Raw genomic sequence first — 18,513 nt, forward strand, 5'->3', positions numbered from 1 at the left:
GGTTTTCTTCCTGCTTTTCTCTCTCGCTTTTCTTCGTCATAACTCTTGAAATGGTACACCGAACTCGGAGACGGTAACTACACCGTGGTGGTGGTGTTCATTTTCTTCGATGAACTTCATACTCAGATCTGTTACGGGAAGTTTGCCACGTTGATTTCTGACATGTCTCAAAGCTTCACCGAGTTGGGTCCGGGTTCTTTTCGTTTGACAACAACGTTGCCACAACAGAACTGTCGAGTGAAAATGCATTTCTTTGTTTTGCAGATTATTAAGTTTATATATATTCTGATTCACTGGGAAATGACAAAGGGATACCCTATCTGTCGTAAATTGTGTTTTTGCAGCTGTCAAACGCATGACAATTATGATGTATGTAAGTATGTATGCATTATGTATTGCATAGCACCGCACTGAGCGTGTACTGTATTACATCCTCAACGTGGATCGTGTGAATAAACGCGCAAGAAGTTTATGTAAAGGTGCACACCAGGTACTCGTATTGTTTGGTGCTAGTAGTCCAGCAGATATTGGCATAAATATGACCAAATTGTGCCTTTGATGATAAAAGCATGAAAGTTGGCAGAAATGTTCAGCAGGTCAATACAAATAAATTTAGCTATAGGGCCATCTCAGATTTTGCCTGTAACAAATCTGGCAGCCATTTTTGTTCCGCCATTACCGAAACATCATATTTGGCTTGTAAAATGAAAACTATGCAAGCTAGGATAACAAATAAGGTGTCTTTTCCTAGGTTTTCAGGGTCAAGGAGCATTCTGAACACACAAAAGAAGCAATATCTTTGCTAGTTTATACTATTTTGGTGTTTCAGCACACGATACATATACTTTATGGGGTTCGAAAGTTCTTGTGTTGACAAGATATTTTGTAATTTGTTAAGTCACACTGCAATCGTTTATTATTGAATGTAAAATGACTTCTTTTCAGCAGACAAATGTTATTTATTCCTAAAAATAAAAACTTTGATACTTCAGATTTGAGGTTATGCACTTATTATTAAACTGTAAAGTCTGTCATATATGTGATACATAGATATACTACATGGAAGTTCTTTATTCTAGAATGTCACATTCTCCCCCACATCTGCAGAGAGCTGTGCAAGGCAAATTAGCCTTAATGCATTCACAGTGTCCTCTGCAACCTTTTGTACATCTACACTTAAGTAGCTCACGACATGCGCTTGAGGTTTCAGGTAATGTGCTCCATAGAACTGCCCAGTCTCCATCAATGTTCTTCTGCCATCCCCACTCCTCTGGGGAAGGAATTGCTGGTTGTTGAATCATTGCTTGGCCCCAGCAATATGCAGCTTGATACACTGCCCTTTTGGTGTGCTGCATTAATGCAGCAAAGGTGGGTGGGATGTTTTCTATCTGTCGTCCCTTTTGTGAAAACAAGATTTTTCGTGCCTGATTGACTGAGGTCTGACTGCTTGTCCGGTCATAGAGCAACACCACAAACCTTTCTATATGGCTTATCCATTCATCAATGCTTGATGGTGATGATGTCAGTACTATGAAGGCCTCTGTAATCTCTGGGTAATTATTCCATGCTTCCCAGGCTGTCTTCTTGCCCCTTCCAGCAAAGAATGACACTGTATCACAGCCTGTGAATGCATGGAACATAGGCAAAGTTCTTGCGGCTGGTCCCATTGCTCTTGCTGTCTCATGAGCCATGATGTGATGCACATTTTTTCCTGTACCATAGATTACCACAATTGGTATATCCAGTCTAGCTGCACCAGCTACAGCAAGAACCACAACATCAGTGTCTACTGTACGCACCGTTGCAGATTGGGCACCATGATGTACAGCATCTTCAAGACGAAGAATAATCCTTGTATCTGCCTCTTCCTGACAACAAGGGGCCAAACCATCCTTTGACCTGGCTGGAGAACAGAGGACATCTTGATGGTAAGTACTAATGAGCTGTATACTGGTTGGTACGGCTGCATTGGATGTGATAGCAATGGCAAGGAAGGCAAAGAGTTCAGCCTTATTTTCCTCATCTTTAAGGAACTGTTGCCAGTTTCTCGGAATGCATGTAGTGCCCTCCACTCGTCTTCTTATTCCAGTACCCCTACGTTGCCTTGCACCAGCCTTTAGACTGTGTTTTAAGTACTCATCCCATACAATATCTACACGAGATGTCTTCTGTAGCTGGGCTTCAACATACTTTAAGAACACATTTAAAGCATAATCACTGAATGTTTTTGAGGGACCAGGATGGAGCATGTGTACTATGGCAGCACCATCGAGTATTATAACATCAGTAGCTGAAAGGGCTGAATCAGTGCTAATGTCTCTTGGTGGAACAAGATCCTCTAGGCACCTTACAAGGTCTGCTTTGGTTCCACTTCTCATCTTGCCAAACTGTGAAAGGGCAGGTGGAGAAACCTGGTTTTCATGTTGAAAGAATGTGTCAAGATCCCCATCTCTGACTTGTGAAGCGATATACAACCTTGAAAACAGGGCCCGGTCATTCTTGAGTGCACTTTGACTGAGCTTGTCCTTTGTCTTTTGCCTAACTGGTGGTCTGCTAAATAAAGGCAGGTTGTTGCATTTAATTGGGTCAGCAATTGGCTTTGTCTTATCCACAAGCCTTTCCTGTACATAGGAGTCATACTACTCTTCACCGACCACCTCCTGCTTCCAGACAGCATCTGCCACAGCTTCTGCCATTACATCTCTGGTATCTAGTATTAGGAGGTCTTTGTTGTTGTCACAGAATGGGTTGCTCATTTCACTAATAGTGGTAACAAGAGATTGAACATCTGTGAGGAAGGTGTGCTGGATGCTTTTAGAATCCTCATGATGACCTGAACCAGCCTTGGTGACACTTGAGTTTCAAACTCATCCAGAACTCTAGCCATTTCTGGGCCTGACACCATCCATCTTTGCAGGGCCATGCAGTTCTCTGTGAGTCCCACAGCACCTCCATCATCTTTGACTCTGGCAATACTCCAAATATTTCTCTGCTCTGTATAATGATTTTTCTGTCCTTTATACACACCCACACATATATATATATATATATATATATATATATATATATATATATATATATATATATATATAATATGTGGGTGTGTATAGGGACAGGAAAAGTCATTATACAGAGCAGAGAAATATTTGGAGTATAACCTGAAGGCAAGGTTGAGTATGTTGAGGAAGAATATGCAAGGAGACCCGGGAGAAAGTGAAAAATTCAATAAATGTTATATCAAGACAAACACAGAACATGATTACGTCTGATAAAAGTCTGAGAGAAAATGTGTGGACCAACTCAACAATTTAAGAAGGGTTTTGTTTGGGAAAATATAATTTCAGGAAGGCGGTACATCCAACGGAGTAGTTTTTAAAAAGGCTTAGATTATTATCTTTCAGAGTGACTAACAAGGCAAGCAAGAGAAACAGTTGAAGATGCGGGAGAAATTGAGAGAACTATAAGAAAACTACAGTCGTACTGTCTTCTTCATACTTTATTGTTTGTATAGAGTCATACGATCTCCTTCATACTTTATTGTCTGTATACAGTCATACAATCTGCTTCGTAGTTTATTGTCTGTATACAGCCATACAATCTCCTTCATACTTTATTGTCGGTATACAGTCATACAATCTCCTTCATAATTTATTGTCTGTATACAGTTGTACTATCTCCTTCATACTTTATTGTCTGTATACAGTCATACAATCTTCTTCATGCATTATTTTCTGTATACAGTCATACAATCTCCTTCGTACTTTATTGTTTGCATACAGTCATACAATCTCCTTTATACATTATTGTCTGTATACAGACGTACAATCTCCTTCATACTTTATTGTCTCTATACAGTCATACAATCTCCTTCATACTTTATTGTCTCTATACAGTCATACAATCTCCTTCATACTTTATTGTCTGTATAAACTCATACTATCTCCTCCATATTTATTGTCTGTTCACGGTCATACTGTCTCCTTTGTACATGTACAATCTCCTTCATACTTTATTGTCTGTATGCAATTGTACAATCTCCTTCATACTTTATTGTCTGTATACAGTCGTACAATCTCCTTTATACTTTATTGTCTGTATACAGTCGTACAATCTCCTTCATACTTTATTGTTTGTATACAATCATACTGCCCCTTTATACTTTATTGTATGTATACAGTACGCCCATACAATCTCCCTCATACTTTATTGTGTGTATACAGTCATACAATCTCCTTCATACTTATTGTTTCTATACAGTCATACAATCTCCATCATAATTTATTGTCTGTATACAGTCGTACTATCTTCTTCATACTTCATTGTCTGAGTCATACAATCTCCTTCATACTTTATTGTCTGTATACAGTCATACAATCTGCTTCATAGTTTATTGTCTGTATACAGCCATACAGTCTCTTTCATACTTTATTGTCTGTATACAGCCATACAATCTCCTTCATACTTCATTGTCTGTATGCACGCATACAGTCTATTTTATACTTTATTGTCTGTATACAGTTGTACTATGTCCTTCATACTTTATTGTCCGTATACAGTCGTACAATCTTCTTCATGCATTATTCTCTGTATATAGTCATACAATCTCGTTTGTACTTTATTGTCTGTATACAGTCATACAATCTCCTTCATACTTTGTCTGTATACAGTCGTACATTCTTCTTCGTACATTACTGTCTGTATACAGTCATACAATCTCCTTCATACTTTATTGTCTGTCTACAGTCATACAACATTCTTCATACTTTATTGTCCGTGTATGGTCATACAATCTCCTTCATACTTTATTGTCTGTATACAGTCATACAATCTCCTTCATACTTTATTGTCTGTATACAGTCGTACAATCTCCTTCATACTTTATTATCTGTATACAGTCATACAATCTCCTTCATACTTTATTGTGTGTAACAGTCGTACAATCTCCTTCATACTTTATTGTCTCTATACAGTGATACAATCTCCTTCATACTTTATTCTCTCTACATTTATACAATCTTCATACTTTATTGTCTGTATACACTCATACAATCTCCTTCATACATTATTGTCTGCATACAGTCATACAATCTCCTTTATACATTATTGTCTGTATACAGACGTAAAATCTCCTTCATACTTTATTGTCTGTATAAAGTCATACTATCTCCTTTGTACTTTATTGTCTCTATACAGTCGTACAATCTCCTTCATATTTTATTGTCTGTTTATTGTCATACTATCTCCTTTGCACATGTACAATCTCCTTCATACTTTATTGTCTGTATACAGTTGTACAATCTCCTTCATACTTTATTGTCTGTATACAGTCATACAATCTCCTTTATACTTTATTGTCTGTATACAGGTGTACAATCTCCCTCATACTTTATTGTATGTATACAATCATACTGCCTCCTTTATACTTTATTGTCTGTTTACAGTACAGTCATACAATCTCCTTCATACTTTATTATCTGTATACAGTGATACAATCTCCTTCATACTTTATTGTCTGTATATAGTCATACAATCTCCATCATCCTTTATTGTCTGTATACAGTCGTACTATCTTCTTCATACTTTATTGTCTGTATACAGGTGTACAATCTCCTTCATACTTTATTGTCTGTATACAGTCATACAATCTGCTTCATAGTTTATTGTCTGTATACAGCCATTAAATCTCCTTCATACTTTATTGTCGGTATACAGTCATACAGTCTCCTTCGTAATTTATTGTCTGTATACAGTTGTACTATCTCCTTCATACTTTGTCTGTATACAGTCATACAATCATCTTCATACATTATTTTCTGTATACAGTCATACGATCTCCTTCGTACTTTATTGTCTGCATACAGTCATACAATCTCCTTTATACATTATTGTCTGTATACAGACGTACAATCTCCTTCGTACTTTATTGTCTCTATACAGTCATACAATCTCCTTCATACTTTATTGTCTGTATAAAGTTGTACTATCTCATTTATACTTTATTGTCTGTATACAGTCGTACAATCTCCTTCATATTTTATTCTCTGTTTACGGTCATACTATCTCCTTTGTACATGTCCAATCTCCTTCATACTTTATTGTCTGTATACAGTCGTACAATCTCCTTCATACTTTATTGTCCGTATACAGTCGTACAATGTCCTTTATACTTTATTGTCTGTATACAGGTGTACAATCTTCTTCATACTTTATTGTCTGCATACAATCATAATGCCTCTTTTATACTTTATTGTTTGTATACAGTAGAGTCATACAATCTCTTTCATACTTTATTGTCTGTATACAGTGATACAATCTCCTTCATACGTTATTGTCTGTATACAGTCATACAATCTCCATCATCCTTTATTGTCTGTATACAGTCGTACTACCTTCTTCATACTTTTTTGTCTGTATAGAGTCATACGATCTCCTTCATACTTTATTATCTGTATACAGTCATACAATCTGCTTCATAGTTTATTGTCTGTATATAGCCATTCAATCTGCTTCATACTTTATTGTCGGTATACAGTCATACAATCTCCTTCATAATTTATTGTCTGTATGCAGTTGTACTATCTCCTTTATACTTTATTGTCTGTATACAGTCATACAATCTTCTTCATACATTATTTTCTGTATACAGTCATACAATCTCCTTCGTACTTTATTGTCTGTATACAGGTGTACAATCTTCTTCATACTTTATTGTGTGCATACAATCATACTTCCTCCTTTATACTTTATTGTCTGTATACAGTACAGTCATACAATCTCTTTCATACTTTATTGTCGGTATACAGTCATACAATCTCCTTCATAATTTATTGTCTGTATATAGTTGTACTATCTCCTTCATACTTTATTGTCTGTATACAGTCATACAATCTTCTTCATACATTATTTTTTGTGTACAGTCATACAATCTCCTTCACCCTTTATTGTCTGTATACAGTCGTACTATCTTCTTCATACTTTATTGTCTGTATAGAGTCATACGATCTCCTTCATGCTTTATTGTCTGTATACAGTCGTACAATCTGCTTCATAGTTTATTGTCTGTTTACAGCCATTCAATCTCCTTCATGCTTTATTGTCGGTATACAGTCATACAATCTCCTTCATAATTTATCGTCTGTATACAGTTGTACTATCTCCATCATACTTTATTGTCTGCATACAGTCATACAATCTTCTTCATACATTATTTTCTGTATACAGTCATACAATCTCCATCATCCTTTATTGTCTGTATACAGTCGTACTATTTTCTTCATACTTTATTGTCTGTATAGAGTCATATGATCTCCTTCATACTTTATTGTCTGTATAGAGTTATACGATCTCCTTCATACTTTATTGTCTGTATACAGTCATACAATCTGCCTCATAGTTTATTGTCTGTATACAGCCATTCAATCTCCTTCATTCTTTATTGTCGGTATACAGTCATACAATCTCCATAATTTATTGTCTGTATACAGTTGTACTATCTCCTTCATACTTTATTGTCTGTAAACAGTCATGCAATCTTCTTCATACATTATTTTCTGTATACAGTCATACAATTTCCTTCGCACTTTATTGTCTGCATACAGTCGTACAATCTTATTAATACATTATTGTCTGTTTACAGACGTACAATCTCCTTCATACTTTATTGTCTGTATAGAGTCATACAATCTCCTTCATACTTTATTGCCTGTATAAAGTCATACTATCTCCTTCATACTTTATTGTCTGTATACAGTCGTACAATCTCCTTCATATTTTATTGTCTGTTCACGGTCATACTATCTCCTTTGTACATGTACAATCTCCTTCATACTTCATTGTCTGTATACACTTGTACACTCTCCTTCATACTTTATTGTCTGTATACAGTCATACAATCTCCTTTATACTTTATTGTCTGTACAATCTCTTTCATACTTTGTTGTCTGTATACGGTCATACTGCCTCCTTTATACTTTATTGTCTGTATACAGTACAGTCATACAATTTCCTTCATACTTTATTGTCTGTATACAGTCGTACTATTTTTTTCATACTTTATTGTCTGTATAGAGCCATACGATCTCCTTCATACTTTATTGTCTGTATACAGTCAGTACAAAATTGTTTCAAAGTTTATTGTTTCTATACAGCCATACAATCTCCTTCATACTTTACTGTCTGTGTACAATCGCACAATCTCCTTCATACTTTATTTTCTGTATACAGTTGTACTATTTTCATACTTTATTGCCTGTATACAGTCATACAATCTTCTTCATACATTATTTTCTGTATACAGTCATACAATCTCCTTCGTACTTTATTGTCTGTATACATTCATACAATCTCCTTCATACTTTATTGTCTGTATACAGTCATACAATCTCCTTCATACTTTATTGTCTGTATACAGTCATACAATCTCCTTCATACTTTATTGTCTGTATACAGTCGTACAATCTTCTTCATACATTATTGTCTGTATACAGTCATACAATCTCCTTCATACTTTATTGTCAGTATACAGTCATACAACGTCATTCATACTTTATTGTCTGTATACGGTCATACAATCTCCTTCATACTCTATTGTCTCTATACAGTCGTACTATCTTCTTCACACTTTATTGTCTGTATACAATCATACAATCTCCTTCATACTTTGTCTGTATACAGCCATACAATCTCCTTCATACTTTAATGTCTGTATACAGTCATACAATCTCCTTCATTCTTTATTGTCTGTATACAGTCATACTATCTCCTTCATACTTTATTGTCTGTATATAGTCATACAATCTCCTTCATACTTTATTGTCGGTATACAATCATAAAATCTCCTTCATACTTAATTGTCTGTATACAGTCATACAATCTCCTTCATACTTTATTGTCTGTATACAGTTGTACAATCTCCTTCATACATTATTGTCTGTATACAGTCATACAATCTCCTTCATACTTTATTTTCTGTATACAGTCATACAACATACTTCATACTTTATTGTCTGTATACAGTCATACAACGTATTTCATACTTTGTCTGTATACAGTCATGCAATCTCCTTCATACTTTATTGTCTATATACAGTCGTACTATCTCCTTCATACTTTATTGTCTGTATACAGTCGTACAGTCTCCTTCATACTTTATTGTCTGTATACAGTCTTACAATCTCCATACTTTATTGTCTGTATTCAGTCGTACAATCTCCTTCATACTTTATTGTCTGTATACAGTCGTACTATCTTCTTCATACTTTATTGTCAGTATACAGTCATACAATCTCCTTCATACTTTATTGTCTGTATTCAGTCATACAATCTCCTTCATACACTGTTGTCTGTATACAGACGTACTATCTCCTTCATACTTTATTGTCTGTATACAGACGTACTATCTCCTTCATACTTTATTGTCTGTATACAGTCATACAATCTCCTTCATACTTTATTGTCTGTATACAGTCGTACTATCTCCTTCATACTTTATTGTCTGCATACAGTCATACAATCTCCTTCCTACTTTATTGTCTGTCTAGTCATACAATCTCCTTCATACTTCATTGTCTGTATACAGTCATACAATCTCCTTCATACATTACTGTCTGTATACAGACGTACTATCTCCTTCATACTTTATTGTCCGTATACAGTCATACGTTCTCCTTCATACTTTATTGCTTCGGATGTTCTTGAAAGGTGAAAAGCGTCTCGATTTGTTCACAGAGTGACACCAGTAATTAGCAACGAAATTGAGTGTTTCCAAGTAGATATAATGATCCTTTATGTACAGTACTTTGGATACCCTTCAAGACGTCGCGAAGGGCATCACAGAAAGTGCTAAATGACGCGAGGCTACACATGAAAGCACATGCTTTTTTGCACGTGTATTAGCTCGACTTAGATGAAAGTGCTCAGTTGTTCATGCACTCTACTTACTTCATGTTTATTATGTACAGAGGCACACGCGGAAAAACAGCGTTGTGTGAATATTCATTCCTTGTGTAGGTCTGCGAATCAAGGTCGGACTTCCACGACACAGGGCGGAACGACGAGCAGAAAGAATCCTGAGTTATGTAACATCTTTTGAAGCTCATCTCATGCGCCCTTTTAGCCTGTCAGTGCCCTTGTCTGAAGGAGATATTGAAAGGAGACTGATGCGTCTGTGAATTTGGACGGTGATCTTAAAGCAACATGTTTGGAACGTTACCAAAATACCAGCTCTGTTTACATACGCAAGACAGTGTTTATAGTCTACCTTTTAGTCTTCGGGACGTTTTCGTCTTCTTTAGTATTATAACAGCCGTATACATACGTATTTTTCTGTCTTCACTTTTTTTGTCAACGAGCCATCATATACAGTTATTTATAATGATCCAGTTGATGATTGTTTATCTACTGATCGAGTGTAAATTACCAGGCGTAACAACTTAAGAGTTACTGACGCCGTGAATGCTGTCTCTGCTTCTTATTTCTTGAATGAATGAGTGCGGGTTTGGAATCGCATGTTTCAGGTACAGTTTATTTGTGTCTTAATTTGTAATACCTAGCATTATATTTCTAAATAAGACTTGTCCTATTGACTGACGCCGTGTCATTTCAGTGCGAATTTTAATCTTCCAGGGTACTTAATTCAAATATGATATGTAATGGATATACATCTAAAATTTGGTCGGTGCTTTTTATTTTCACAGAGAGAGAGAGAGAGAGAGAGAGAGAGAGAGAGAGAGAGAGAGAGAGAGAGAGAGAGAGAGAGAGAGAGAGAGAGAGAGATGTTCCTGGGTTTGGGACTTGTACTGAGTGGACGGGTATAAGAGCCTGGGCAGGGCACACTTTCCAGTCTTGTTCTTCAAAACAAGGAGAGATTATTGTGTTATGATGTTTTCTCTGATCCATGCTACGTCGTCAAGTTAATTTCTGAGTTCAGTTTCATTATAAAAACTATAGACTTTTTCGTAAAATTAAAAAGATTTGCTGTGTTTAATATTGTTACATTTTTGCAGCATGTAGGAAGGGGAATCAACTTTATTGTATCCCGTGATTATATTAAGTAAAAATGTTTGACACAGTTATTTCTTGCATTTATTTTAAATCAGTAAACGAGGAAACACACACACACACACACACACACACACAGAGACAGAGAGAGAGAGAGAGAGAGAGAGAGAGAGAGAGAGAGAGAGAGAGAGAGAGAGAGAGACCCTTCCCGACATCACGTTTCGCTCACACTGAAGAAGCATCACGAAGATACTGCGTTGAATATGATTTCGAAGATGATCAGGAAGCACAGGCAAACACGTACATATATGCTTAAGGTGCGTCCACACTACAGCAAAATATGTCATAAACACACGTCACAAACATACCGTAAATAGGTTGAAAACAAGTCCATGAATGTAGTTGGAGAATGATTCTTTAGCAATTGCTGGGTAATTGTATGAGGCACTATTAGGAAAACCAATATGTCATTAAATTTTATTCAACCTGTTTGTCATGTGTAAACGATATGTTACCAACGTGTGTTGACGACATGTTTTACTGCAGTGTGCATACACCCTTGCGTGTGTGCGCGCGCGCGCGGGTATATCTATGGACAACCCCATTCAAAAAAACTTGCAGAGGAACACAGGGTTAACACCCTCCGGAGTCAACACTTCTTAAGTGTATGATATATTTATACACAGGCTTATGCACACTTGTATATTACTTGTGCACATATACATATATACATGCATACATACATACATACATACATACATACATACATACATACATACATACATACATACATATATATATATATATATATATATATATATATATATATATATATATATATATATTTCTACAAATGTCCCAAGGATACTTGCTTGATTCTGGGTGGCAATGGATGAAAGCAGGGAGTTCTTTACATTATCAAGAAATCTACTGGATTTATTACACATCTGACTCAATATTAGGGCAACTTCATAGACAAACAAGCAATGGAAATACTGTGGCTTAAGGCCTTCTTCATGTAAGGGAAGATTACATAAACTCAAGGGCTCTCTTAGCTAATTATATTTACATAACAAACACAGATGAGAAGAATAACAAATTACTGGGCAGGTAATAATAAGGGCCTGCTAAATGAATGAATCCTACACAGGATAAATATTCTACACTGATGATGTCTACATAACAGGAAACATCGCAGAGGGGGTAGAAGGGGTACTGCACATGGGATAGAGCCGAGTGATTCCACAGCCGAGGCCTGTCTGCAATATATGCAAGACTGTTACTTGCAAGAATAATAAGATGCTCAAAGGGAACTGAGGGAATTCACAGATGATGCCAAGTAACTCAGTTCAACACTAAATGCATAATTACGTTAACACTGAATGCTCCAACACAAATTGCTGGAGGTGATCACACAATGGAAAGAAATTAAAATCAGACAGAAAAATAACAGGAATCGTGACTGACTAAGAATCCTTATTCCGGTACATTACCTTCGTCAAGTTGACGATGTATTCGTTCAATAGGGCGCTGGTGATGGAGGAGGGAATTAAGGGAAATGCCACTATAAAAGTATACTGGCTCGAACCTCGGGGTCGAACACGTGGAGGATACAAGGGGCAGGCAAGGGTAAGGACCTCTGCCCTCAGTGTTCTGAGCTCTTCTCTCTCTTGATTGACATTGCAATATATATATATATATATATATATATATATATATATATATATATATATATATATATATATATATATATATATATATATATATATATATATATATATATATACTGTATATATATATATTTGTGTGTGACCTTCTTGTCAAGTTATGCACACAACATTTTCATGTTCATCAATACTAAGCCACAAATATCATTAAGTACTGAATTCATTATACCTAAGAATAAACTGTGCCCAAGTTCATCTCCCCTACCTAGGAATCAAATCTGGGCCTTTCATTTAGATGCAACAAACAACAGTTGACTTTGACTACTTGGCTATCAAGAGAGATATAAGTTGATAACAATTTTGATGTACATATACCTGTCGAATTCAGGTTCTGTACTTAGTGAATGGCAGAGCCTTATGGTTTTGAATCTACATCAAAAAGTGCAGATTTGAATGTAACCCACGTTTACTTTCCTGAGTTGTAACAAAAAAGATTACTTTTATAGTCAAATTGTATTAATTTTCTTCAGATGAAAATTAATAAGTAAGAAAAAACACAGAACAGCATCCACGGCATCAGTAACTCTTAGTTGTTACGCTAAGTAACTTACAGTCAGTCAAAAGATAGAGCAATCATCAACTCTGTGAGCCACAGCTCTCAGTTAGATATAATTATTCCATGTGAGGTCGGATCTATTCCTTTCCCAAAGACAGTAATCCTCTTGCTTCTCCAAGTAAGCACATGTCTTATCATCATTGAACTAGGCTTCGTCTTTTATATAATTATTGTAAAAATGATGAGGAATTCAGCTATTTATTATGTTGACAAAACATGTTTGCAAAACTATTATCTAGAGGAGCAGCAGGGCCAACTTCCTGTAACTAATTCAGACGTGAAAGATCACTCAAAATTCTGTTCCAGTCTGCCAGACTTGTGTTTGGTGTCATTTATGAATTGTTCAACCAGATTTACAAGCAAAATCAAGAGCTCTAGGCCATTGCAACCAGTTGGAGACAGAATTCAACTACGCCCTATGATGAGCATTGAATAAACACAAAAGAGGCACATCTATCATGTTCGTGTATTATAGCTATGTTAGTGAGAAAACAGTCGATAATAGTATCATGTAAGTGTTAAAATAATGGGTCCTTTGGGAAGCGGGGTACTTATTTCTAAAGTATACCGCCTGCCTCTTTGCCCTAAGTTTAAGTATTAGTGGTCTCTTTTAGTCTGGATTTAGGAGCCAAGATAAGAAACCAAAGTTTCTGTACATAATGCAGTATCGTACTGCAAGGTCAGTTATATTACCACATAGTTTATAAATATTCCGGTATATCACACGACAATGGTGATGTTTAGAACACTCAGGCCCAGGAATTTGGTGAGCATCTCCAGCCAGCAAATGAATGAAAACCAATGAAAACGTTATATCACACTTAAAAACAAACATAAAGATGTAATTAACATTATATACATGGTTAAAATGATACTGAGAATATATACAGATGTTAATGAAAAAAAAGTCTGAAAAAAATACATCATTTTGGTGGATGGTGCTAACCATGTAAAGCAAACTACTCTCCAGTGTAGCCACTTTAACTGAAGGAAGGACAGTTGTGATGGTTTTTAATATGAAGATCAAGATGGAGGTAAAGAAAAGATAAGAGTAAGGCAACCTCTTGATAAACCATCAGGCATCCACTCACTCACTCGGGTGGCTCTCGGGCCTCTTGGTGACCCATGGCCGCTTGCACTAAACCTCTCTTCATTCCCCTGCTTAGTGCTGCATCTCTCCACTTATTCTCAGGATCCTCCACTCCCAATTCCCTTAGATCTCTTAACACATTATCTTTCCATCTGATCATTTATTAGTGGCTGGTTAAATCTCTTATTTCCTCGTTGTGCCTTCTTCTCCAAACACCTTCATTTATGTTGTAATTAGGACCTGTTATTCTACGCTGAATTTTGTTTTAAAAAATCAGTAGTCTCTGTTCTTGACATTTAGTCAGCATCCAGGTCTCACAGCCATGTAGTACTACTGGCCTTGTAATGGTGTTGTAAATTCTTAATTTGGGAGACCTTGTGATGTTTCTTCTCTTTAAAAGGTGTTGCAGACTGAAAAACCATCTGTTCCCTGCTGTAATTCTAGCCAGAACCTCTCGCTATCTCATTTATGGATGTTAACATACTTCCTAAATATTTAAATTCCCTCACGTTCTCAATATCTCCCATATTTTCTTGTTACAGTTGTTGCTGGTTGTTCCTTGACAAACTCATCATTTTGGTTTTACTTTCACTGATCTCTAGTCCCACTATGGCAGCAGTTTCTTTGAATGGTATATACAAACGTTCTGTATTTTGTATATCTGTACCTAAGAAATCAATATCATCAGCAAATGCAAGGACTTTGGCATTTGTATTTTCCAAGATGACCCCACCCTCAGCTTCCCCTGTCTCAAACCTGCTTTAATTTCAAAACGTTCCATCTTTTTCCTTCCCACCTGGACACAACTCTTACTATTCCTGATGCATACTTTTACCAAGTTTATAAACTTTTCTGATATACCAAATTCCTTCATAATATTCCACATTGATATGCTGTGGATGCTATCATATGCTTGTTTAAATTCTACAAAAACCTCCCACATATCTATCATACTCCCAGTGTTTTTCCATTATCTGTCCAATAATAAAAATCTGATCAATTGTTGATCTTCCTTTTCTGATCCATATTGATATTCGCGCAAAGCTCTCTCTCTATGCAAGGTTCTAATTTATTGTTTATAATTTTGGCTAGTACCTTACAGCAGGTTGGCAGAAGTGTATTCCCTCTATGATTAGCGCGGTCTGTCTTATCTTCCTTTTTATATACTGGGATAATGTTGCCCGTTTCCCATGCTGTTAGCTTCTCTTCTGTCCTCTAGATCATTATTATAAGCGCAAAGATCTCTGAGTTTAACTTCTCGCTGCCATTCTTAAGGAGCTCTGCTGGTATGTTACCCAAACCAGGTGCATTATTATTCTTCAGGCTATTGATTGCATAATTCACATCTATCAGAATTGGTTCCTCCACTCTCAAATCTGATGCCTGCACATGCCTCCCGTCAATAGGATTTACTGGGTCTTTTCTGTTTAACAGCTCACAGAAATAATTTTTCTATATCTCCAATACTTTGTCCTACACTATAAAACTTCCATTGGCAACTTTCACTATCCTGCTTCGTGCTTGATATCCATTCTTTATTTTCCTGATACCCCTATAGCTTTCCCTTATCCTACTATTTCTTATGTTTTTGTCCATGTCATCCAGGTCCTTATTTAGTGCATCTCTCTTCTTTCTCTGGTTTATTCTCGTTGCTGCGCTTCTTTTCTCCGTTAAGTTCTCTGTTTCTAATTTCTATTTGGTATTCCAACCTATATGCCTCGTCTTTGAGCTTATCAGTGTCAAATTTTTTTCTCCTATCATTCCTACTCTTCCTTTTCACATCCAACTTGATCTTGACTCTGGCAATCACTAAGTTATGGTCTGAGCCACAGTCAGCTCCTCTGAAACTACGTACATCCATCAGTGAACTGCTGAATTTGTGTTGTATAAGTATGCGGTCAATTTGATTTCCTGTAATTCCATCAGGTGAATTCCATGTGTGCTTGTGAATTTCTTTATGGGGAAATATCGTGCCACCTACAACCATCCTATTGGAGTTGACAAATGAAGAAGCCTTATTCCATTCTCACTATTAGCCTCATGGGCACTATGTCTTCAAATTTCTGGGCCCAGTACATCTACTTCATATCCAGTCTCAGCATTAAAGTCACCCAATACTAATATTACATTATGCTTTGGTGTTTATTCTACAACCTCCTGGAGCTTTTCGTAAAAATCATCTTTCTCATCATCATCACCACTCTCTCTTGTCGGGGAATATGCTACTGTTACTGACAGTTTAAACCATTTGCTCTGTACTCTAATTTTTGCTAGTCTTTCACTTACTGGCATAAAGCTTTCAACCACTCTATACACTTTATCTGTCAGACAAAAGCCCACACCACCCATGTGGATACCATCATCTTTGCCACTATACAGGATTGTATAACTATCTTACACTCACCATTTCTTGTCCATCTTGTCTCCTGCAGAACAGTTATATCTAACTGATACTTCTTAACTTCATTGATGAGTGTTTGAGCATATCATGCTCTATATGGACTAAGTACATTCCAAGTGCCTAATTTCAGTAGTGTTTTCCATTTCAATAGTCCATGTCTCGCATTGTCACCAACAAGGGATCCGTCCATATTAGGTCTGCTGTAAGTTTCCGTAACAATAAGCTCTTTACAAGGAAGGGCCATTAACCCCAAGTTGAACCCTCCTCTTTTACCCGGGCTTGGGACCTTCTATTAAACCTGCCCAACACACCCTTTGAAGGAAAAAAGGAATGAGTTGGTAAATGTCTGCTTTAGCATATTCTCAAGTAAGAGAAATCTAATCCAAGACAGTGGAAAGCCATGGTACAGAGGTTGTGTAACTGTCCAAAACTAGAGATCCGTGCTTTTGGTTTGGAGTGGCCCTCTTCTGTAGAAGCTGTGTGCCTTAGCTAAAGCACTTCTACCCTTAATATAACAAGAGTGAAAGGTGTAGCATCAGTGTTGTCAGATCAGTGAGGAAAGAAGAGAATGTGAAAAGAAAACACCAGTTTATTCAGTGTACGTGAGGCAAAAGAAGAAAAAAATCTTACCTAGAGAGGGATCCAACATCAGACTGTTCAGTTCTTTATGGATCCTATATTTTCTAGCGGTAGTGTCTCTGTATACGCTTATGAATATTTTTTCTCGGAAAACGCGTGTTGCCGACAACCCAGTCCCGTTTTTTCCAAACACCTCTTCAAAGCCCTCCTAACTATGACCCAAAGTCAGCAGAGGCATACTGGAATTTAAGGGAACCTGCCCAAATACTCTCTCTTCGTCCAGTTCGAGACTGAACACTGGTCTGTCAGCTTCTGAGCTGAATGCTGTACCACTGCGCCACGAGGCACGAGAGAGCAAGCTTCCCTTGAGTAAATTTTGTATTCGAATATTATTACTATACTATTCATGAGTGTGTCACAAATGGAATTGTCCAGAAACAGGCGAAAGTAATATTCTCATGCAATGGTAATGGTAGACTAGCCGTCGAATGTAGCCATTTTTTCCGTAGATAGGCGTATAATTGTAAGGAAGGGGTTTATCCCATTCAGTGATTGTTGGTCCTATTTATAGATCTTCTTTTACATAAAATTTGTCTGACCTCTTCATCATTCTTTGCTTAATAATGTCTGTGAGATATTTATTTGTATTTTTAAGTGTCCATTTCAAATAAGAGTTACAGTTCGATTAAGGAATTTATTCTTAGAACATATTTGATATCATTTAGATACATTTGAAAACTGTTTTGTGAAGCAGAGCTTATACATTTTTCTTTCCATGGCATGTGCAAATATTAAATACTTTCATATTTTATTACAGGATAGTTCGCGCATGTTCATCGGGGCTCCGGGAGCATATTACTGGCAAGGTAATACAACATTCCTTTCGTTTCTATTTTACGCGCATTAATAGCTCTCGTGCTATTCAGGAGTTGAATTTATTTTATTTAAGGTTTTGTGGAACCATAATGATTTATATTGCCCACCTGCTCATTTTATTTTCTGTAGCTTTGGATATTCATAACATTTGTGTCAAGTTTTTGTACTGATAGTGGGTCTTAATAAATTACTGCGGTTTCCAAGGAAACATGCCTTGTTCAAATAACTCTCAAGGAATTATTGTAAATCTTTACCCTGACTAGGAAATTATGCTTATTTTATGTTT

General features: G+C 36.5%; 1 protein-coding gene across 4 annotated transcripts in view; it reads left to right on the forward strand.

Moving 5' to 3' along the window:
* LOC136837170 (integrin alpha-PS2-like) overlaps window positions 1–18,513 on the forward strand; it is a 753,892-nt gene that overhangs the window by 609,276 nt on the left and 126,103 nt on the right. For all 4 annotated transcript variants that reach the window (XM_067101841.1, XM_067101840.1, XM_067101839.1 and 1 more), the window contains exon 6: window positions 18,169–18,217. In XM_067101841.1, the coding sequence (XP_066957942.1) occupies window positions 18,169–18,217 (49 nt within the window). The remainder of the gene's footprint in view (window positions 1–18,168; window positions 18,218–18,513) is intronic.

This window comes from Macrobrachium rosenbergii, chromosome 58 (genome assembly GCF_040412425.1).
Source record: "Macrobrachium rosenbergii isolate ZJJX-2024 chromosome 58, ASM4041242v1, whole genome shotgun sequence".
NCBI lineage: Eukaryota > Metazoa > Arthropoda > Malacostraca > Decapoda > Palaemonidae > Macrobrachium > Macrobrachium rosenbergii.